The sequence below is a fragment of the Panthera tigris genome, chromosome D4, assembly GCF_018350195.1.
Source record: "Panthera tigris isolate Pti1 chromosome D4, P.tigris_Pti1_mat1.1, whole genome shotgun sequence".
NCBI lineage: Eukaryota > Metazoa > Chordata > Mammalia > Carnivora > Felidae > Panthera > Panthera tigris.
The window spans coordinates 12,282,297-12,307,655 of record NC_056672.1 but is presented as its reverse complement, the minus strand read 5'-3'; the positions used below and the strand labels follow the sequence as shown (position 1 = coordinate 12,307,655).

The 25,359-nt window shown below is 38.7% G+C and overlaps 1 protein-coding gene across 11 annotated transcripts in view; it reads right to left on the bottom strand.

The window, feature by feature from the left end:
• CD4H9orf135 (chromosome D4 C9orf135 homolog) overlaps positions 1-25,359 on the bottom strand; it is a 206,336-nt gene that overhangs the window by 127,448 nt on the left and 53,529 nt on the right. For 9 of the 11 annotated variants that reach the window (XM_042963637.1, XM_042963638.1, XM_015535427.2 and 6 more), the window contains one exon: positions 3,644-3,752. In XM_042963637.1, the coding sequence (XP_042819571.1) occupies positions 3,644-3,752 (109 nt within the window). Of the gene's footprint in view, positions 1-3,643; positions 3,753-19,862; positions 19,932-24,146; positions 24,231-25,359 lie in introns of those variants that run through there. The other 2 variants (XM_042963636.1, XM_042963639.1) reach the window with 2 other exon arrangements.

Here is a 25,359-nt window from a genome sequence, read left to right as displayed (position 1 = left end):
ACTTCATGCAGCAGAAGAGAGACGCTGGTGGACATAAAAAGCAACCACTCAGCAGCAATACTGCAAAAATCCAAAACTGCTAAGAAGACATTTAGGAAAAGAGACATATGGGAATAGGGCTAGCTGGCATGTGTGTAGACGTAATTCAGCAAACAGGATAGAGGTTATAGATAAGATGTGAGAAACTGATGCCCCAACACATATGCAGTGCGATGTACATAATGCCCAAGTCAGAGGACGAAAGCCAATCAGGTTCATTTTCTGCAGGGAGGATGCAGTGTTGGGGGTTAAAAAGACCACTGGGCTAGGGGTGGAACAACTTAGTGCTCCAAGAGGGAGTTGGAGAAGTATTTAAGATCTTAGATTCTGTAATCAGAGGGGAAAAATAGATTTTAAATTTTAATACAACTTTATAGCTGTTTGACTTTGAACAAGTCATTTAGCTTCACTTGACCTCAGTCTTCTCATTTATACAACGTGGGCCACTCAGAGGGCCAACCTGAAGATTGGTCCAGACTCTGAGATAAAGTCTGAATTGATCCTGTTGAATTGATCCTGTTGAATTGAATTGATCCTGTTGCATCAGTAGGACGCAATTCATGAAGCAACTTCATTTTAATCATACTGCCTCTTCCAGCCCCCATGGATGGCTAGTTCTTTCCTTTCGCTTAATGGAAATTTGAAGCAAGTCCCATAACGCTTCTAGGTCCCTCAATCTCAAGAAGGATCTCATTTTAGTTATGAAATTTTCCAGTCCAGTGACATAATCAAAACTTCTAACTGTATTAGATTTAAACTTCTCACTTTTCCAACTGGGGGGTGCTTTAGACGTAGAATCCTGCAGCAGGTGGGCCTTGCTGTTTCACATGTGTCATATACCTGGAACCCAAGTCATCTAAATTCCAGGACACAAATATTAATCTGTCTCATTCCCTTGAAAACTGAGGAAGGAAAACCTCTCAATTGAGGAAGAAAGGGCATGCAACCCACAACTAAATAAATCCTTCCTGAACTCTAGACTCTAGTCTTCAAGGACATAATCACTCATACTGGCCTAACCTGGTTTAGAATATCTTAGCAGGTGCCTAGATGGTCTAGGATCCTGCTTTAGGATGTGTGGTTTTCACCAACTATTGAGAGTATCCTAGTGTTTAGGCCTCTATCAAAACTCTGTGGCAAGAGGAAGAACTCCTCCATACTCCTGCTATATCCAGCATCACACCCGACATATGAAAATACGAAGGTTCTGTGCCTGTATCCCTCTCCTTTTTACACCTGGGACCTTGGGGGGAATCACTGAATATCAGGGAGTCTAGGTTTAGAACTGGAATAATAATATCTTTCTTGTCCACTTTATAACTTTGTTGAGAAGAGCAAGAAACAAGATGGATGAACCAGTGCTTTATACACAAAAATACACAAAAATGTACCTTACTATTAAGATATGAGAATAGCATCAGAAATAGTTGACCCATTGATCTATTTTCATTCCTATCAATATACCTATAAACCTGGAAGAAGAAGCACACAGTTTCAATGACCATGAACAAAATAAAATATTATCTAATTTATACATCCTCTAGTGAACCTGAGTCTTGATTGCTATGATGTGTAGATGGAACAGAATGAATGTTTGAGGTTCCCACATCTCATAGTTCACCTCATCTCACATCCTCCCACAACCCAGAGGCCAAGAACATTTTCATTGAGAAATCAAAAATAAATGGTTTTTAAGAGTCAAAGATGCTAGGGGCGCCTAGGTGACTCAGTAGGTTAAGCGTCCGACTTCGGCTCAGGTCACGGTCTTGCAGTTCACGAGTTCGAGCCCTGTGTCGGGCTCTGTGCTGACAGCTCAGAGCCTGGAGCCTGCTTCGGATTCTGTGTCTCCCTCTCTCTCTCTGCCCCTCCTCTGCTCATGCCCCACCCCATCCTCTCAAAAAAAAAAAAAAAAAAGAGTCAAAGATGCTAAATGCACGCCAGGTAATGCCTGCTTTGCCCAACTTGCTCTTGTCCTGACCATGTAGCCCCGTGCTCAAGAAAGCAAGGCAAAGCTGGCTCTGGTGGAACAGGGCAGAGTGGCTATTGACAGAGTTGAGCATCAAACTTGGGAACCCCTCCATGTACTGGCTAGTGACCAAAAGGCGGCTTGGTGCAAGGTAGAAGGGCAATGTGGGAACTGAGGAAACTATCAGAATGCCCTTGAGATTGGAGCTATAGGGGCAAGAAGGCAATGAGCAGCAAAACAAAATAAGGATGCCAATGAGACAGTGTGTGTGTGTGTGTGTGTGTGTGTGTGTGTGTGTGTGAAAGGGGAGGGGGAGGATGTCTTGCTTTAGACCTGTCTTTGTTCCTGTGACTGTCCTTGATTCCATAGCCAGATACCTGCATCTTTGTAGTAAGTCCCCATTTTTCAGGCTGTCCTTATCATTCTCTGTCCATTGCAAGTATAAAAGGCAGGAAGGTAACAAGCATGGGCCCTGATAGGCTAATTCGTTCCCATGACCCTGGAGAACTGAGAATCTTCTAGCTCCATTTCCAATATGGAATTACTCATCTTACTGGGCTTGCCTTATTTCAAGCTAGCCCTGACTTTGGGGGCAGAATATGATGCAAACCCAGTCTTCTGAACACAGTCACATGTGTCCTAGTCAAATTACCAGCTCTTCAGGCCCCAAAGCCATCCTATAAGCCTGAATTGAGTCTTTAGGCAGTCCTAAAGCTCTTAACATGGTAGGACACAATTTGGGAGTCTCTGGAGAGGTGAGCTCCTGCCTTACACTGATTGGGCAGGCACCAAAATAACCAAGGAGTAAGCCACTCACGGCAATTCAAATAGGAAGTACTTGTGCAGTGAATATTCCTTTAGGAATTGGATCATACAAACGTTAGGAGAATAATACCAGCATGTTTTAATAAGTCACAACTCCACCACCTTAAGACAAATACAAAAGACTTGAAATCAAAGAACTGGATTCAAACTCTCACTCTGCCACTCCCAGCCATTTGACTTTGAGTAAGTCCCTTAACTTCTAGGAGTTTCTCCCCATCCATAAAATAGAAACTATAATACCTACTGCACAGGGTTATTGTGAAGGTTAAAGGAGACATTGAACAAAATGCTGTGGCTACAGCAACAGCATCATAAGAGCACTAATAATTTCTTGAGTGCTCACTATATGCTAGGTACTGAGATAAGCACTTTATTTGCTTTATCTCATTGAATTTTCCCAATAATAACTTTATGAACTGTGCACATTTACAGGTAAGGTCACTGAAGCACACAGTGACTAAGTCACCTGCCTAAGTAACCAACATAGCTTAGGAGGGTGGCACAAAGTGCTTGCACCTTTACTTTTCCATGTTTCACCTGGAAGAAGATTCCACTTAAAGGAAATCAGGGGCACCTGGGTGGCTCAGTCGGTTAAGCGTCAGACTCTTGACTTAGACTCAGGTCATGATCTCACAGTTTGTGAGTTGGAGCCCCACATTGGGTTCTGTGCTGGCAGCACAAAGACTACTTGGGATTCTCTCTCCCTCTGTCTCTGCCCTTCCCCTGCTCGTGCTCTCTCTCTCTCTCTCAAAATAAATAAATAAACATTTAAAAAAATTTTTTAAATAGGAGAAATCAGTAGCAATTACTTACTGGGGGTTCATTGGTTCCAAGTCGCCAATATGTTGAATTACACAGTTTTTTTATTTCCTCGGGACCTTCTATATCATAATCTTTGGGATAGGCTTCTCTGTCATGGTGCCTGAGAAAATAAATTAGAATCTGTTAAGAGATAAATCTTATTTATCATGTATTGCTTTAAAAGAATTTTTTAATGATCCAATGCAAATTTACCATATTTATGACATTGCTTTAATTACAAATTCACTAGATGTGGGATATATAAAGTATTTTTCACCTCTTTTCAAGTAATGCTGAGGCTATTTTCTAAAAACAACTTAGCACATATGATAAAACTAATAATATCACAAGCACAATACTTATCCAACACAGCAATTACTCAGTGACTCCAATGAACTGAAACTTATTCAATAATGTAGATTATTTACCAAAAGTAAATTCAAAAATAAGACATAGTAATAAATTAAAAAGGCAATTTGTCACGTTAGAAATTTTTTCTACCATCAATTTCTTTTTTTCAAAATGAGAAAGAGCAAAGTATCTGTTATATGGATTCATAACATGTGCTTCTGGCTTTTAAAGAGAGTTTAAAGAAGGCTGACAAACATAAGCTGAAAAAACATGTGGATGGAAGAGGGAAAAATATTCCAAACATCTTGACTACAAGGGTGGATAGAAATAATAATAATGGAGGGATTGGGGAATAGGAAAGGAAAAAGGAAGTGAAATGGCCTACAGAAGAAGTATCTATTTTTGCAAAGCTTTCTTAGGTGACATAAAGGAAGCTGAACCCAAACATCCCTCAGAAGAGGCCTTGTTATTGAGGGAATACAGGGCTAAGATTATGTAAGGGACACTGAGGTACTCAAGAATTCATCCATCCATCCATCCATCCATCCACCCATCCATCCATTCAATTGTCTATTCATTCAGGAAATATTTTAAGTACCTACTACATGCCAGGAGGGGATGCCATGGGAAACAACCCTAATGCAGTCCTTGCCTTCAGTTGCTCACAGCCAGGCAAGAAACACAGACAAACAAGAAAATTCTACAATGGGCACAGGGTTGTGGAAGCAGAACAGCATCCACTCACCTGGATGGGGCACCGAGAATCCAAGTCAGGAGGCCCTAGGCCCACCTCATCCCACTGTTTTGGGACTGGGCCCCTACACTGCATTCAAACTATACCCTTGCTTCCCCACCTCTGAGAGGAGAGCAGAGAACTGCATAGAACACAGCAGAGAGAGAGCCCAGGGTAGAGCAGCAGAGCTCAGGCATGTGAACTCTCTGCCCTCCTAACATCTGAGCATTAAATTGCAAAACACTAAAAGCATTTTGGTACCATATCAGCATTTTTAGAGAGCCTCACAGGAAACTCTCACTTAAATCCTTAGGGGGGAATATTGAACATCAAAAACCAGGAGTGAGAGAGTGAATGGGGCCATGGGTTTGAGTCATTGCTCAGGTCCTAGCTGTGTGACGTTGGGCAAGTCACTTAATGTTTCTGTGCTTTCATTTCCACAGTGTAAAATGAGGACAGACGTAATACCCATGAGATTTTTGCAAAATGAAAAAAATAAAAGCAGAAGATCCTGCTGTCAGATTACTGTCAAGCACCATAAACACCTATGTATAGTGAATACTAATCCACCAAATTTTTGGTGTACAAGAATTGCAACTTTAGTTTTTCCATAATTGTACTTAATTTCTTTTCCAAATGCTCATATTGCCAAGATGGAAAAACCTTAATCTTGGTCAATTATGGATCCCTTCCAACTCTCAAGAGCTTGTGTGATGCTGCAATGCCAAGAATCCATTTCTGTTGTCATCATCTCTCCCTGCTGACATCCGTGGAAACCTCCTCATTCTCCTGTGGTCTTCTAGTATGGATCCACACAGATCTCTGCTCTGCCCTCCTGGTCCTGCCACATGGACTCTGTGTAGACTGGCACTCTGCCACAAGCATGCCATTTTTAGGCCACCAAGAACCTTCTTGTGTCCCTCTCCACCCAGGGTTCCTGGAAGCCAAATGCCATCCCTAAGCTGTTTGCCTGGCCCATCAAGGTTTCATGGTCCCACCACACTGGGCTTGGGAGGCACACAGAAGCCCCACAGTTCAACACCTCCAAAATCATTACCTGGGAATAGAGGGCTAGGCAGTGACAGGGCCCACCTGCTCAGGGATTTCTATAAGGTCTTAATTCCAATTTGGGGGTCCCAGAGAAACCCACATGCTCTCGGCCTCTCTGGTGCCCTCCATCTTCAGTCCATGAACTCTTCATCTCCCAAGGGACGGGGCACCCCGGCCCTTCATCTCCTCTTCCAAATCTAGGGCATCATCCTAAAACCCATCTTAAAACCCATGCTTTTGAACCCAGAAGCCAAGAACTTGGTGTTTTTATTGCTTTCTATGTCTTTCTTCCCTGAGGCAATAAAACCAGACTATCTGCCGGGGAGCATGAGAATGAAGGGGAAAAAGATAGTTAACATTTCATTGTGTGACCCTCAGTGCTCACTTCTTTACTGGTTACCACAGGCAGAGTGCCCAAGGTACACGGTACCTTTAGGGTCCCACAAGAGTGTTTTAATAATTTTTTAATCATAAAATAAGAATTTAATCCATCTTAGATTGTAGCCATCTTTCTACCAATGTAATCATAAACTATCATTTTTAACTTTTTTTTTAAATGGAGGAAAGGAGCCCATGAAGGCAAAGATAGTTAATGTCCATGAAAATTAGAATGGGTTCCTGATTATACTACCATATATTTTAAGTTGTATTATAACTAGATTATTACAAAAGATGCAGATACGTTTACTTAACAGCAATCTCAGTACTAAAAGTCCAGCACTGATAACACGAATCTATAATGAAAATGTTTCTGGGGAGGACTGCGCTAATGCAACTGGCATTTCCTAGGGTCTGCCAGCTGCCCGTGAATGTGGTACCCACAGCCCCTCCGTAAGTTATGAGAGATAGACAACTAAAGAAGACCTGCCCCTACTTCTCAGAGGCTGCCAGCCGAGCGAAGAGAAATATGGGTGTTTAAAAATTATAAAGAATATAGAATAGAATATAAATATAAAATATATATTTACTACATACTAAATATATTATATAATATATATAACACTATACTATATGTACTATATACTATATATACTATATATACTATATACTATAGTATATATAGTATGGTATTATACCATACTATAAAATATATACAGTAAAAGTGATTAGGGTATTATAAAGGAAATGAGAGACTTAATTAATTCCCTGATTATTTTGTCAGGTGAATATTGGCTTGTGCCTCAGTTTCTCTGACATGAACTGAGAATAATACACTGAGGAAACAACTGAACCAATAGATTGAGAGTCTTAAGTGAAAAGTGACATGTCAATGCAAAATACTATTATATGTAATAATACTTTGTCTTTCTACACTATGCTTTAGTTGAGAGTTTTCAATACTTTGTTAATGCCAACTAAGCCTTACAGCATCTTTATGAGACATATGTCAAGGTATAATAGATAATAAAGGAATACACACACACACACACACACGTTAAAATCCTGGATTGTGAGTAACTTGTTCTGCAAGTGTTCCAAAAGATGAGCAAACATTTCTAACAAACTTTAACTTGATAAACGAGCAATGTCTTGCAATATGAGCAGTACATGAGGTAGAATGTCACATAATCACAAATGAACCAATGGTTCTTCTCTCTCTCTCTCTCTCTCTCTCGCTGTCTCTCTCTCTGCACAATTGTGGGTCATCTCCCATGCTCAGATGCTTGGTCTCAGGCTGTGGTGTTGGACAGAAATCAGTGATTTTTTCAGAACATTGGAAGGTGCCCACAACTGGCATCTGACTATTGCATCAAACTGTTTGATCTCAAGCAATAGCAAGAGATTATGGAGGTGAGCTCATCTGCAGAGGAAGAGGAGAAAAAGGTGGAGAAATCCCTCACTTCAAATGAGATCAGGAAGATGTGTAAAATATGGGAAACACTACAAAGTTTTGTAGAAAATCACCACCCAAACAAGGCTGTAGCAGTGTGAATGATGAATCTGTTTAACAACAACACTATGTCACATTTCCGTGAAATCCTCAAAAGGAGGCAAAAAAAAAGTGTCATTGGATAGGTTCCTTGTTAAAGTTGCATGAAAAGCAAAAGACTCCATTGAGCCAACAGATAGCAGTGATTCCATTAGTGACAGTGAAAGTCGTCCTACATAACAACCCTCCTCTCTCTTGTCTCCCTCACACCGGCCACAAAGGTTTTCAAAAGCAAGTGCAGGTTAATTTGTTTATTTGTCTTTATATTTTGTATTTTCTTTATTATGTTGTATTATATTACAATATTGTAATCATTTTTATATGCATATTTTTAGGTTGTGAACGAATCATCTGAGTTCCCATTATTTCTTATGGGGAAATTGGCTTTGACATACAAGTGCTTTGGATTACAAGTATGTTTCCGGAACAAACTGTGCTCTCAAATGAAGACTTTACTGTATTTTAATAGCTTTGTTCTCCTTGCTACCTGCATTTATTAATGGTCACCATACAAGTGACCATAACATGTTGTTTATTGCAACAGAAATTCCTTAAGAGAAAATAATAAAATAAACAAATAACAATAAAATAAAATTTACAATGTCTCTGGAGTAGTACCTTTCAAACTTTTTGAGCACAGCCCCACTCAACCCACCCCAACCCACCTAATGCCTGAAGGCATTTTTAGTTTCCAAGTCCAGATGTGGAGGGTTGTTACTGGCGTCGAGTGGCTAGAGGCCATGATGCTGGAAAACATCCTACCCTGCACAGAACAACTCCCTGTCCAACAAGGAATTACCTGGCTCAAAATGCCAAAAGTGTCAGGGTTAAGAAAGCTTTAGGGAACAGTTGTATACCAGACTCTTATATCAGTGGTTCCCAAAACCTGAATGTTTCATGGAAGAAATAACAAAACAATCCCCTAAAATCTGTAGAACCAACATAAAACTGCCAACTTTTGTTTTGGCAGAAACATTATTTTGACAGAAAATAAAATAGCCATTGGGGCGCCTGGATGGCTCAGTCGGTTAAGCGTCCGATTTCGGCTCAGATCATGATTTCGCGGTTTGTGAGTTCGAGCCCGCATCAGGCTCTGTGCTGACAGCTTGGAGCCTGGAGCCTGCTTCGGATTCTGTGTCTTCCTCTCTCTCTGCCCCTCTCTGTCTCTCAAAAATAAATGTTTAAAAAAGTTTTTTAATAAAATAAAATAAAATAAAATAGCCATCTATTGCCTTTAATAGGAAGACTCCTAACACTAAAGATACGTAAAAACCATCTCAGATTCCTTTAAACCAAATACTGTTAGCTATATGCAAAACTTGCTACATTGTCTTTACAGTTTGTATTATCACCTTGGATTGGTAATAAGGTCATTGTTGACCAGCACTGGTCTAGTCTACTGACTGGCTTCTCCAGACATTAATTTGTCCAGACATGAATTTGACAGCAGCTGGTCAGCAGTCAGTTCAAGGTCAAAGCTGCTTGAATACAGATACTCCATGCTGCTGACTGAAGGAAGAGCTGTGTCTTCCATGCCAAGCACGCAAATACTGCTGACATTCTTGCTGGCCCACAGGGCTCCCTGCCAACATCTTCCTTGACAAGCAGCCTTCCTTCTGCTTAGGACCCTGCTCCATCAAGCCCAGAGCTGAGTGCTATGGCTATTTCGTTACATGAGTAATCTTTATGTAAGATATCCTTAATAATAAGAGATGAAACTTGCATTCTCCACCTTGTTGTGGGAGAGATAGCATGAATATGAATAGAATTGGGAATGGAGAAAGAACTGACAGGACAGGATCAGAGTTGCCAACTGTATGAAAAGGAGCTTGGAACCATGACCCTGTTGTCAAAAATGCCAGAACTGATTCAGAGGGGATTAAGGTCAATGGAATCTAGTAAGTCAAAGCTAGCACGAGCAGGTCCTGTTATGGACAAATGCCCAACATATCCAGTTGGTACATAAATTCCTACCACCAATCCTACAATCACTGGAGCCCTCTAGATCCTGAACTTTCTATCTTCTCTGGCCTAACGTGGTCCCAAGTAATGCCTTGTCAAAAGAACTTTCCGGGTCTGCTTCTGGGGTCCTTTGGGAGCTTGGGTTTCCTACCACAAAAGTTGCATGATTCCACATCAAATCAGATCTGTTAGCGTCCCCTGAGTAAACACATACAACTCCTCCCGTGAGTTGTAGAAAAGACTCAAGTCGGAGAACACTCAGGCAAGGACCTGCAGTTCTCAGGCTGCTCCAAGCCAGAGTGGTTCAGCTCCCAGTGGAGGACAGGGTGGGGTTAGGCCATAGGATTCTCCATGCAGGAAAGGAAACCAACCCATACTCTAGTGGACCAAATGACATTCAAGTTATACTGAAGTTTACTCTCACTTTCTGGGGTCCATGTCTATGTGGGGTATGCAATAAAACCTTTATCACTGCTCCACCTTTCACATTTTTTCTTTATAACTGTTCATTAATGAATCTGCCTTCTCATTACACTAAGAGTATTTTAAATGGCAGGGATTATTCTTTGTTCATTTTCATAATCTCAGTACCTAGCATAGTCTAATACATTATAAATGCTCATTAAATCTTACATGATTGATTGATTGAATGTTCTTACATTGTGCTACTGTCACCTTAATATAAATGTTGAAAGCAGAGGCTTTCAAATGTGTCCATAAAAATAAAGAGCATCCTGGCTCACTCTGCAAAAGCACACAGAAAGGAGTGATTATGCATATAGAGATGCTAGTCCTTTGCAACAAAAACTTGTCTCTAGAGGAATTATAAATCTGCTTGCTGAATGGGAAAGCTCTCAACATACATATGCATAACTCTGATTGCAATGGGGGTGTGAATCTAAGCGATATCTGACCTGAGAACAATGAAAGTCCTAGCTGTTCTAGCTTCTCGTTACTTGACAAGAGACACCTTTTCTTTGTGAATTTCAAAGATGTTAAAATGTTTAGTTAAGACTCCAGATGGTAGAATATATTAATTTTAAATTTTAGAATTATTAATGTAGTTCACAACTACGCTGTCAGTTATTGTATTTTCTGATTTAAATCTAACCCACAAGAGAAGAGAAAGACCTTTTCTATTAGGTTTTATAAACATCTGCTATCTAGAACTTTAAAAGAAAATTACCCCAGAGAGTCAGCTATATTTCCTGACACCTTAAAAGCATAAAACCAGCAGAATCAAAGGCTACAAAGAAACATTTGACAATGCTCTTTAAAGATTTCATGGGAAAATGATTTATGTGCCAAGGTAGTGTTATTTGGTAGCACACTCATCAAACTGACAAATGAATACTTTTAGATATATCTGCAGAGTCATAAAGGAAATCTTGTGTCCTTGGGAGAAATGATGACATTTCAAACTTATGAAGAGGGATTCTGGTTTTCAGTGTGTCTCATGCCATATGTGATTTGTGCATCTATAACCTGAAACCACAGAATTTGAAGCCTAAACTGCACTCAAAAGACAATGACTTGATAAAGGCAGATAAGTGAAGTCATTTGCTTCACTCGACATATATTGAGTGGCATATAAATAAGACCCTTCATTATTATGAATTTTCTTTCATAAAATCTTCAGAAACAGGAGGCCCTATGGAGAATATTGAGAGGAAACAAAAAGGAGTCTAGTAGTGGGAGCCTGTGTCTAAACAGTTTAAATGTTAAATAAATGTTGTCAGTCTGACTAACTGCCAAACAACGACTTTGAAAACAGATGAAAGGACATGTAGTAGACAGAGTGACACTGTAATTGATGATCCCACCTGGAACACTTTCAGAGGGAAATGAGGTACTAAGTCCACAGGGAGGGGTGGAAACCAGGTCTTTCCCGGTCAAACCAGGATCAGGACATTCCATTACTCCATGTTTCAACAATCAGATCTCAGTGATCTTCAAATCCTAGGATGCTTTTCGGGGTTTCTTTGATCCTGACCTCAAGAATCAACTTATTTTGACTGAATGAAGACACTCTGGAAGGTGGAAGAGTAAGACTAAAGAGAGACAGAGTTTTTCAAGTGTGCTATAGACTGGTAATTACAATAGTCCAAAGAGAACCTTGACTATATATCTTACACGAATGGCATGAAGACCAGTTTGCTTCCCTGCAAAACAAAAAGCAAACACCTGATCACCTGTGTAAGCTCCTTCCCTACAGTCTTAATATTGCTGGTTTAAATAATTTGAGTTAACTGTTCTAGAATAACATCAAAAGGTTATATTATGTGAGCTTACAGCCCATTTTAATGCACACTTCTGTGAACCCATGAGCAAGGCATAGTGCCTTGGTATTACAAGGTTCTTTGGTTTCAAAGCAATTCATTTCATTTACATGAGAAACAAATGAATAAGCCTTTCTTCATAAATAGAATCTAAAGTTTATTCTTCCATTATGAACATAGTTATACAAATAAGCATTTTCCCCATGTCTTCCCAGAAATCATTCAAAAGCAGCCAAGGAAGTGGAAAAATTAAAAGCAAACTAAATTTTTGGCAAAGTCAGAAGTTATAATCCCCAGATCACATTGTGTGCAAGGACTCTCATAAGCAGCCAAGATCCAGTCAAAGACAAGTGGAAGCAAAGAATGTGTCAAAGACAAGTGGAAGAAGTAGAGACAAGAGACTGTAGTGAGAAATCTCAGTAATGAGATTGGCCAGAGGTGGGAACTCTTGGAGTGACAGCCGAATGATATTTCCATAGTTATGCAAACAAATTCACAATGGAAACAATGGAAAATGCTAGATAAAATACATAGTTTTTAAATTCCAACACATTAAACGGATTTAAGAGCTGAAAATCCAGTGGGGGAATTTCCAGGCCAATTTTTGGATGAAAGCCCGTAACCAAAGGGTTAAGTAGAATTTCAAAACACTAAATCTGCTGATGCCCTTGAGGTGTTTGCCAACACTGCACATGAGCAACAATCTCAGGTTTGGAAGGACAAAACTCTGGCCCTAGAGCCCACCTAGGAGGGGAGTTTTATAAGAAAGTCTTTCATATGTGATAGACATTGTGCTTGCTAGTATAATTTCTCTTTCTTTCCTGGGAACACAAGAGGTTAAAATTCTCAGCTCTCTTGCAGTTAGCGGCACCATTTGATTAGTACTGGATAATAAAATAAATTTTAGCTGAAGTAACAGATGTCATTTCTTTGACAGTGAAAGCTCTTTTACAATTCTCAACTCTTTCTTCCCCTGCCGGAGCAGTCCATGACTTCCTAGATGATAGAGCCTAAATCATCCTGAATTGCAGAGTATCTATGTGGAGGAGCGCCTACTCCCCACCAACAACCTACAGTCAACTTTGTGAGAGCAAGAAGTAAACCTTTATGTGCTTAAGCTACTGAGATTTGCAGGGCTGTTATCACGGATTAAGTTTAGCCTATTCTAACACAGAAATCAGTACCAAAAGTGGGTGGGTGTTATTGTAACAAAAATCTAAAATATATGGCATTGGAAAAGCCAGGCAAAGACAATAGGTAACTGATATTGCAGGCTGGAAAGGCAAAACAATTCAAAGCCCCAGTAGATAAAGAGTCAACTCATGTACCTAGAACAGCCAGAGAAAGAGATTGGGATAAAGTTTGTTAATTCTGTGTGTGAACTGTGATTGCTTTTTGCCAAGGTATTTATAAAAGAGAGAGAGGTAAATTCAGAAAGTTGGCTGATTTACAAGAAGATAAGGGAAATGAGAGATTCCCAAAATTTGGGACCTGAAAAGTTGGAAGAGTCAGCAACTTTTAGATTTCAAACAGTAAGAGAGAAAACTGAGAAAGATCTTTTCGAGACAAAGTTCTATCAAAGCTGAGCTTCACAGCAATGTTCACCCCATTGTTAGACACTCCCAATGAATTAAGTTGTATTTAAACAAACATCTGCCTAAGGAGATAGCCATGCAGAAATTCCCAGGGCTTCTGATTTCTGTAACTACAGCAGTCTCAAAGTGATAATCGAGATATTATGAGGAGAAAAAATGCGGAAATATAGCAGAATTCTGACTAGAAAGAATTGTGAGGTTATTAGCAGTTGGAACTATCTGGATTCAAACAAAAATACTGGTGAAGTTCTTAAAAATTGTTCTTCCAAATAAGCCAGGAGTCTGCACTTAAAATCCTTTAAAATATCCTTAGGCTCCCAAACTTTTGGAAATAGGAAATGAACAGCTCACAGAAGAGCATAGTTTACAACATCCATTGCAGGTGTGGTCAAGGAGAATAATAGAAAAGATCACACACTGAGCACAGCCAAAGACCACAGAGAACAATGGGAAAGGGAACCTGCTTTCAGAAAGCAGAATTGGATCTAACAGAATCAGAATCTAACAAAGAACATTCCTGGCACCAATGGGCTCTCAAACAATGCGTACCTGACAGGATTTAAGAATGACTGTGGACAAATGACATTTCTGTCACTTCTGTCCTTCCTCTTTCTGACCAAGAGTGCTTATTCCAGTTATCTGTCCATGTCCTGCCATTATGTATTGGGAGAAAAAATTTGTCTTTTTGCTTTATAGGTTTTTGAAGCAAGTAGAGCTACAGCTAGATTTCATGGAGAGACAATAGCATAACATGTGGAGATCTTGAACTTTTGACCTGCGACTGGGTAGAGTTTGGGTCATTATCCTTGCATAAATAACTGAATACTGTATATGGAAAGAGTGAAGCCAATTTTTGGTGTCCTGCCTGAACACAACACATGTAACTTTTACAAGAATTAAGAACAAATATTTTTATGTTTGAAAGATATAAATGACAATGCAATAAAACACACAGTGTGTACAGCGTGCTCTTGGTTTTGGGGGTAGATTCCCGTGATTCATCACTTACATACAACACCCAGTGCTCATCCCAACAGGTGCCCTCCTCAAATACCCATCACCCACCCTCCCCTCCCTCCCACCCCCCATCAACCCTCAGTTTATTCTCAGTTTCTAAAAGTCTCTTATGGTTTGGCTCTCTCCCTCTCTAACTTTTTTTTTCCTTCCCCTCTCCCATGGTCTTCTGTTAAGTTTCCCAAGATCCACATATGAGTGAAAACATATGGTATCTGTCTTTCTCCATATGACTTATTTCACTTAGCATAACACTCTCCAGTTCCATCCACGTTGCTGCAAATGGCATGATTTCATTCTTTCTCATTGCCAAGTAGTATTCCATTGTATATATAAACCACATCTTCTTTATCCATTCATCAGCTGATAGACATTTAGGCTCTTTCCACAATCTGGCTATTGTTGAAAGTGCTGCTATAAACATTAGGGTACATGTGTCCCTATGAATCAGCACTCCTGTATCCTTTGGATAAATTCCTAGTAGCGCTATTGCTGGGTCATAGGGTATTTCTATTTTTAATTTTTAAAAGGAACCTCCATAGTGTTTTCCAGAATGGCTGCACCAGTTTGCATTCCCACCAACAGTGCAAGCGGATTCCCATTTCTCCACATCGACACCAGCATCTGTTGTTTCCTGAGTTGTTAATTTTAGCCACTCTGATTGGTGTGAGGTGGTATCTCAGTGTGGTTTTGATTTGTATTTCCCTGATGATGAGTGATGTTGAGCATCTTTTCGTATGTCTGTTGGCCATCTGGGTGTCTTCTTTGGAAAAGGGTCTATTCATGTCCTCTGCCCATTTCTTCACTGGATTATTTGTTTTTCAGGTGTTGAGTTTGATAAGTCCTTTACAGATTTTTGATACTAACACTTTATCTGATATGTTATTTGCAAGTATCTTCTTCCATTCCATCGGTTGCCTTTTAGTTTTGTTGATTGTTTCCTTTGCAGTGCAGAAAATTTTTATCTTGGTGAGGCCCGAACAGTTCATTTTTGCTTTTAATTCCCTTAACTTTGGAGATGTGTTGAGTAAGAAATTGCTTCGGCTGAGGCAAAGAGGTTGTTGCCTGTTTTCTCCTCAGTTTCCTGTCTCACATTTAGGTCTTTCATCCATTTTGAGTTTATTTTTGGCATGGTGTAAGAAGGTGGTCTAGTTTCATTCTTCTGCATGTTGCTGTCCAATTCTCCCAGCACCATTTGCCAAAGAGACTGTCTTTTTTCCATTGGATATTCTTTCCTGCTTTGTCAAAGATTAGTTGGCCATACATTTGTGTGTCCAATTCTGGGTTTTCCATTCTATCCCACTGGTCTATGTGTCTGTTTTTCTGCCAATACCATACTGTCTTGATGATTACAGCTTTGTAGTAGAGGCTAAAGTCTGGGATTGTGATGCCTCCCGCTTTGGTTTTCTTTTTCAAAATTACTTTGGCTATTCTCAAAGCTAGAACAAACAATCCTAAAATTTGCATGGAATTACAAAAGACCCTGAGTAACACATTTTAAAAGAGATCCTTCTTCAATCCGAAAATATTTAAACACTTTATCAAACTACTCTTGAATCAAAGATCAATACAAACTTAAATTGCTGAATTTCTAAAAAATACCAATAAATTGAAATATCACTTACAAGAAGCCATAGGATATAGCTATACCAGTAGACAGATAAAATTTCTAAGCTTTAAGTACTTATATCAAGAAAAATGAAATGAATATAAGTAAAACATCTAATTCAAAAACATAGAAATAGAACAAGCAAGCCAAAAGAAACCAGAATGTACAATAATTCAAGATAAAAAAAGCAGATAAAAGCAGAATTAAATATTTTAGAAAACAAACAAGTAAGCAAAATGGACAAACATCTAATAATCAAGAAAAAGGGTAGGGGAGATATAAACAAAACAGAGTGATATAATATCCACATTATGGAATATTATTAGGCAATAAAAAGAAATGGAGTATTGATGCATGCTACAACATGGATAAAACTTGAAAACATTATGCCAAGTAAAAAAAAAAAAAGCCAGTCACATAGAACCATATATTATTTTATTCCATTCATATCAAATGTTCAGAATTGGCAAATCTATACAGACAGAAGTAGATTAGTGGTTTCTAGGGCTTGAGGATTGGTGAGGGCAGGGGGAGTGGATTCAGGAGTAACAGATAAAAGGAACAAGATTTCTTTTGATGTTAATCAAAATGTTCTCAAGTCAATTGCTTTGATAGATGTTCAACTAGGTGAATATACTAAAAGCCACTGAATTACACAATTTAAAAGGTTGATATGTATAGTGTGTGAGTTATATCTTAATAAGGTTGTTAAAATAGGATATAGCCATCAAAATAGAAGAAAAAATTTTAAAGCATTAAAGACTACTTTCCATAACTCTATGCAAATATATTTGGAAAGCTAGATAGCACTCGTAACTTTCTAAGAAAAGCAATTTACCAAAATTGTCCTCAGTAGAGACAGAAAGTCTAAATAGACAATTCTCAAATAAAGAATAGAGAATGCTGTCAAAGAAAAAAAGAGTTGTCTGCCAAACAGGACCAGGCTTGGATGATTTTATTATAGAAGGAAATTTCTTATCTGTATCTTAATGTCTAGAAGAATGTTTGACTTGCCTTGATGTCCTCAAGTGTCAGAGGTACAAAGGTATGGATAAGGTCAATAGGACCTACAGTGGATCATGCTACTTACATTCACTACACTCACTTTGACATAAGTGTAAAACAACCACAGGCAGCCTTTCCAAATTATTTATACTTATTATAAGATGGTTTAACACACACAAATACAATTTAAAAAACCCATGCAATATATTAGGTTAGATCACATTAGATCTCTCTAATAAATCACACAATACATATACTTCTATTGAGGTCTAGATAGAAGACCACAATATGTTCATCTCTAGATTGCCTGCATGAAATTTTGGTTGCTTTGCTGGCATGCACCTCTACATTGAGAGTAGGTGCCACTAAGTTCTGAAAGTTCAGGATTCTTAGACAGTAATGAGTAGAGAATTCCTTTTCTGTGATGGTCACACACCATGGAGTTTTTCTGTTCATACCCTTGTTATGAATGGCCATATGTAAATTAGCTGACCTGAATGTGTTGGCCATAGATATATATTAGCTCTGTTGTCCCCACTCATCTGGCTATAAGTATGGATATGTAACTTAGGCATCACATAAATAGATGGTTAAATGCTATTAAGATGCTATGACCATTCCTAAAACTAAGAGTCACAATTCTTGGAGCACCTGGGTGGCTCTGTCGGTTGAGCGTCCAACTTCGGCTCAGGTCATGATCTCGCAGTTCACGAGTTTGAGCCCCACGTCAGGCTCTGTGCTGACAGCTCAGAGACTGGAGCCTGCTTCGGATTTTGTGTCTCCCTCTCTCTTTGTCCCTCCCCTGCTCACACTCTGTCTTTCTCTGTCTCTGTCTCAAAAATAAATAAACATTAAAAAAAAATTAAGAGTCACAATTCTTGTAATCACACACTTTACATTACTAGATACTGATAATTACACAATAAAAAATGTCCACACCTATTACCAAACACTCTAGTGGAAGGGGTAGTAATGCTCTCCACTGAAAACTAGTTAACATGCCACCTTTAGTTTTCCATGTGAGCCCCTAGGAGTTAGGATGACCTCCTCTAGAAAGCTCTACCTGGTCCAAAAGACCTAAGTGCTCCTCTTGGATGTTCCCAGAACACCCTGCTTACCCTACTCCTAGCACATAACACAGTGCATAGTATTTGCCTGGTCAGCCTTGCCCACTCCTGTCACATAGTAATCTTGACCTAACTGCCAAATCTCAGACCCAGCAGAGTGCCTGCAACATAGCAGTGGTTTAATAAATATATTTTTAAAACAAATGATATTTTAAACAAAAACAGAGCTATTTAGAAATAAAAACATTTTTTAAGTGATTTTTTTTTCAAAAGCTCATTTAACGCTTCTGGTTCCTGGTTGAGCATCTCTGTATTTTTCCAAATGTTTAAAAAATTCTGACAAGTCATTCATACATTTTAATTTCAAAATCTTCTTCCTACCACTTTCTATAAAAGAAAGCTAAATTCTTTGCAATAAGTAAGTGATATTATGTTAATTCTCCTGTTTGATTGAACCTAGAACAATCTGATTGGGGATCTAACATCTTACCAAAGAAACATATTATAATTCTTCTGCCAATTAATTGTTAATGCATCAAAACTTAGTTAAGTCAAAATAAAGAAATGTAATATGTGACTAATAATTAAAATGTAATTTTATTTGAAAATTAAATAAAGAAAACAGTAGAAAATATTAGTATCTAAAAAAAACCAGTAATCTAATATTCAAATCTATTCAGAGTAAAGTTTTCAAAGCATTGTAAAAATATATTTATCTAATGTCTTCACAATATTTCTTTTTACATTACATCTTTTCACATTACATCTAAGATCAAGTTTTTAAAAGCGTATTGTGTAGGTGCTGGTTGAGTAGGGTGGTGGAAAGTTTAAAGTCAAAATAACAGCTAATGTAGGAAATCCCTAATATATTAGTGCATATTTTCTAAACTTTTGCTATAAAATGGGGTGTTTGGAACATGGAATTCATTCTCCACTACAGTACCTCTCTATAGGATATAGCAGATACAGTAGATATCTTAGGATAGAATGGGATATAGTAGATACTTATAGGATTTTCAGCTCAGCACTCCTTTCTCCTAGTATATTCATCTTGTTCCATTGTTACTGGAGAGCTGCCATATTTCCACCTAACCTTGCCTATTCAGATGACCCCACAGAGATATGTGGTCCAAGACAGGATATCTAACCTGGAATTTTTGTATTCAATACTGAAAACACATTAAAATCAACTTTTTATTGTAGGATAAAGATAAAGATACATCAGATATAAATTCCAGAACTGCGGCAGCCATGTTTTCCATAGTTTTCAATGATAAGATGAAGCAAGTACACAAAGAGGAGGAGAGAGGAGAAACTAAGTCAGGTTAGTTGCATTTGCATCTTTTATTACAGTTGTTCTTAAGGTGGAGCTGCACCCTTGTCCTCCTTACCTGGTAATCAACCATTTCATGACTGTAACCAGTCGATTCATTCTCTTGCTTCCTTAGGCTAGTGCAAGCTGAGTATTTGTCACTTGCAACCAAAAGAAGTCTGAGCAGTACACACAGACAATAGTACCGACACGGGACTTCCCTGGCCAACTCAGAGAAGTTTATCTAATAATACTAGTTCTAGTGCTGCTAAAAACCTTGAACCCTGAGCCTGGGTATCACAGTGTCCATAGACTGAATCTCACCTTATCGAAGTGTTACTGGACCCCAAATTCTTCTTACTTCCTCCCTCATTCCCCACACCCTTACCTAGAAAGGGATCATCAGTAAAAGAAAGAAAGTTTAGTGGAAAAGTATTTGTGACTGTCTGTGAGAGGAAAGACTTCAGCAGCATTATGATGTAGAGTGGCCTTTGGTGGCTCCTGTGGCCCAGGTGGGAGATGGTCCTGAGAGTAAGTAGAGGGTTGGTTCAGAGGGACTTGTCTACAGCAATGATCTTTCCTAATCTAAGTGCACCCATATGTGGAAATGCCCATTCCATCATACTCTGCCTTACAAGGATCCATCTTGTAAGCAAAACTTGCAAGACATTTTACTTTGGCCGCCAATTAAGTTAAGCAAAACCTCACATAAAGGTCAAGGCACAACAATCCTACAACCACCGGTGTTCAGGAAGAGAACTTGATTGGAATTTCATGAAAGAGAGCATCACTGAAAGAAAAATTCAGTCAGGGCAAAAGGATACAGTGTGTCCTAGATTTCATCTTAAAAATAGAAAATAAGGTGCTTCTCCCCAAAACTACTACATTGAAGATCATTTGTGGGTATGTGCGTATGTTGAGGAATAAGAATGTAGGACTAGATTAAAAATAACTGTGGCGTAGGAGCTACCATTATAGAACAGAGACAAGAATGAAAGGGTGGTTAAACCGAATGAATGTGAATAACATCATCCTTTTTACCCAACATAAAACTAGCAATTAAAAAGATATTTTAAAAAGACTCATAATAAACCATGAAGAGTGACTCAGACTCTAAAAGAGATGAAACACTGTGTCTACATTCTGATCATTTAGAGAATGTCTGCTTCGGGGAAAAGCTGCAGCAAATGACATCAAAATTTTAAAAGTAATTTTACTTTATTCTTATTATGCAGATAATACATGTTCATTGTGGAAAATGTAGAAGTGGCAAAGAGGAAAAAAGAAAAAGACAAATAATCCATAAATGTACCTACCATCCAGCAATAAGTATTTTGTGTTCTATGGTGAATGTTCTTTCAATCTCTTTTCAAAGCATATAGACCTACACTTTTAACAAAGGAATTCATTACATCCTGGTTTTTTTTTTTTTTCACTTACTCATAGCGGGATTATATTTTCAAATATTCATCTTTTCACTTTTCTTTGTTTACCTCTGTAAAATACCTTTGCTCTAATAAATTAAAGGCATCCACATTTGTCTTGGGAAGATTTAGGATTGTTTTGACAGGAATATGAAGGAAAATGAAGCATGCTGATTAACTTCTGAATAACCAAATGGAATTTTTGAGTCCTAAGTGAGGTATTATTTTTCTTGAAAGTCAGTCACTGTGGAGAAATAAAAGGTCTACATGTCTCAAGCTTCTATTAACATGACCCAGGAGCTCCCAAACATGGCTCAGATAGGGTGACCTTCTAATTTAGGTTTTAAAGCAGATCATTTGAGAAAGTGAAGAAAAACACTTTTAATAATTCTCAGGCCAATGGGAATAAACTCTCCTGGGCAGAGCACAGCACGCACACACCGTCTCCAAGGGGCATTTGACGGAAGCTGTCAGAGCGCCAGCTGCGGGGAGCCATGTTGAGGGATGACATGCCCCTAGCACAGTGGCTATGGGGTGACCAGCCTAAGTCAGGGGCTTGGGAAGGAGAAGCATGACAGGGGGATCCGTAGAGCCAGCAGGAGCCAAAGTGGAACTAAGACTGTAAGCAGAGACATCCAGTCCTCCACAAAGTCTATTGGCCACAAACTCACCAGGAGCAGGGTCAGAAGTTGAACAAAGGAGGATGTGAGCAACAACAAGGACCCACACATAGATCTGGGGGCCCCTCTCCCCACCTCCAAAATAACACACCATCTCAGTCCCTCACACACACAGATCCACTGGGGAAAGGAGAGGAGAGGACGAAGGACTCAGAAATGGTGGGCACTGTTCTGAAAGAGACAATTTTAACTTAAAACAAGCTGTTTAAACTTGAAGAGACCGAGATGCTCTTTAGTTGGCAAGTTTGAATTTTTTCCTAGTAACTAACAATTGAAAAGCCATCAGGATCAATTTTTGAAAATAAATTTTATATATGCATCTGAGTTGTGTGCAAATTTCTAGTTCTGCTATCTACTTGATGGTGAATATATTTCATGTCATTGGTCTACTATAATGCCATCTCAAATGGTCACATGATATTATAATTTAGAATTGTTTTTTTAAGCAGGAGTTAAGAAATAAAAATATCTCTTTAAAGTGTGAATTCGTTTGTCTCTATATAAACTCAATTTCTTCTTAGTACCTGTCAGTCCCTGATAAGTTAAGCACCGCAACTAGTAAGAGTACAAGTTGAGCTCTATTTTAAATTCTTCACCATTCAAATCAGAAGAGGAGTACATTATATCCCTCGAAGCTCACTTACATAGAGGTGACCAAACATACTTCAGTGTCATCCTATTACATCAGGATCGTGGCTGTGAAAATGGATTCTGGCTTTATTATGAGTTTGTGCTATCCTGTAGACTGTTTACCTCCAGGCATTTTTACAGCATAAAATAGAGGGTCCCATCCCAGTGCCTTTTGGGTTTCTGTGTGTGTTCATTCTGCCCGCTCATTTGTTCATTTCTTTGATGAATGTTAACTGAGCATCTGCGGTGTCTTTACGCCTTGTCCTGAGGTTTGCTCTTCTCACCTCTCATTATTGGCCAAAAAAAAAAAAAAAAAAAAAAAAAAAGCCTCTCTAAAGGCTCTTCTCTCTTCTCTCCAAAGTCTATGCTGGAGGGAGGAGAGGGATGCTGGCTAGAGGAGGTCTGTGTAACTCTAGCATGGCCCTGAGTCATGTGAAGAACTCCAAATACTTCCAGGTTCGTCCCTAAGAAAGTCACTGGTTAAGTACAGGTGGAATGATACAGCAAATTAGAAAAAACAGCTCTATTTTCTTCAGAAGGACACTAATGATATCTAGCTGCCTTGAAACTAGGTTCTCCCCTGATTGTGGAGTACCTTAACTGTACCCTGTTCAGACGACACAATAGAGTGTGAGTCTGAAGAGCATCACAGAAAGCTCTTTCTTTCCCCAATCCAAATGATTTTCCATAGAAATCTGTAAAACTATGAAGTTCCCTACCCCACAATTATCACTTCATTTTATTTTTCATCCTTCTTTTCCTTTCTCTTTCTGTTTTCTTCCTATTATGGGGAGGGAGGTGAGGAAATGGAAGAGTAAACTGCACAGGCTCTTTACCTAGGGCTTAGGCAGGGGAGAAAAGTAATTGAAATTACATATACATAAAATTAACCTGAGGTCTTAAAACTCTAGGTGTCACCATGGAGACCAGAGCATGAACTGTCTCCATGGAGACTCAAATGATTTTTTAGACTTTAAATTATCATCACTTATTACCTGATGTCGATTTGGGCAATGAAGAGATGGGTTAAAATACATAACAATACAAGAAGCAGCCTCACACCAGAGAATTTTCATTAAGGGCAAATCTAGTTGTTCTGGCTCTTAGTATTCCATCATTCCAATGAGTGGGAAGATATCCCAAGAGAAGATTTCCCCTCAGCTCGGAATTCTCATGGAGCCATCTGATGATACAGCTCCACATATGCTACATGAATGAATAGAGAAAAATAATTTCTAGGAAAGGTCTCTGTGACACAGAAGCATCAGTGTGATGCAGGTGATATGCTGTGTCCATCACTCCAGCTCAAAGGAGGATATGGTGCCGAGGCAATGTCTTATTCTAGTAACGGACCATAGATACTTTTAACAACCATGCTGGGTATATCACTTCGCCAGGTCTATTGTATACAGATGGTTTTCAGACAGACTTGTATTACAAGCGACAAAAAACAGAAACACAGGAATCATGCAAATGTTTAAGCTATATAAGAGGTAAAGCAGAATTTTTCCCAGTTACAGATTCTACTTTGGAAGCCTAGAGGTACAGTAACTTAACTGATCAAATACTCAGTCGAGAGGCCATCCAAATGGTATATCATAGATAGTAAGTATTCATCAATTAAAGTCATTCATAAAAGATTAAAATTTAATAAAAGTTTTAATATATAACAAGTTAATAGAAAGCAAACAATTATGACTGGAATGCATAAAAAGATAATGGTTGATTAGATTATGCATTTGGAAGTTGATACAATTTGAACTTTACACAGTTTTGTTTTTTTTTAAGACAGATCTTGGTGACTAGTTGGCTACAGAAGGAAAATAGGGATGCCAGCAGCACAGCCCAGACAAAGAAATGTAAATGTTTCTCACATTTTATGATCAGTTCTCATTATTTGAGGATGCTATGTTTCATAAAGTTGTCACAAATAATCAGCAAATAGTGAACCATTGCTCCTAGGGGAAATAAAGGAGTAGGTTCCTGTGAGCCTCTGGTCACATTTTCATCAACCAATCAATATATAACCTGGTTTTATGTATGTTTCTGTTTAAATATACTTTATTTAATATATTTTGCTGACTCATTAACATTGAACTCACTGCCAACTGCACTACAACTCATGACTGAATGAAGTTTATTTAACACATATTTTCTGCATCCTGCACATCACAGCCTTTTTGCACTTAAGAACACTAGACAGCACTTCAGTAATATGGGGGCCATATTAACAATGAAATCACCCATAAAAAGCACAAAAATGCTCAATAGACCGTGGTGGGGAAAAATAAGCTGAAATAAGAATGCAGAATGTCCACTTTGTCTGATCTCACCTTGGGACCATTGAGGGAGTGCGGGAGAGGGGAGGAAGAGTGACTCAAAAATTTTGTCTCTCTGTGCATGTCCATAAATGACCATGAAAATGCCTTTAGTATTGATTTGGGGTTATAAATAAATTTTAGCAAGCTGGCAAATTCACAAATACAGAATCTGCAAATAATGAGGATCCACTATGCTTACCCACTGTAGAGAATTATTTCTATTTCCCTATGATGTTGCTTCTGACTATTCCATTGCACTTGCCTTTTTTCTTTTGTGCACCTATGGAACTCCTATTCTTCCTTCTAAACTCTGCTCAGGAACCACCCTCCCGCCCCCCCTCCCCCACGCCACACACACACACAAACCTCTGCTTCCTGTTACATTTGCCTCTTATACTCATCTCTATTTAGCACAAATCAATTACACTGAATTTATTGGTATTCTTCTTAACTGATCTATGAAATTCATTGAGGTCCATGACCATGTCCTAATACATGTATATAAGCTTTACTGTGCTTATGATGTGCCAGGCCATATGTTAAAAAGTGCTTCACGTACAATATTGTGTTTAATCTTACAATAATCCTATCATCCCCATTTTACAGTGCTAGAAACAGAGGCCCAGAGCAGTCATGTCACTTGCCATATCACATGTTGCAGAAATGGTATTGAAACCTAGAATCCAAGTGTTTAACTATTATATTATCTTAAAAAGTTAGTATTAGCTGCCATGTATTACTGACCACTTACTATGTCCAGGCATGG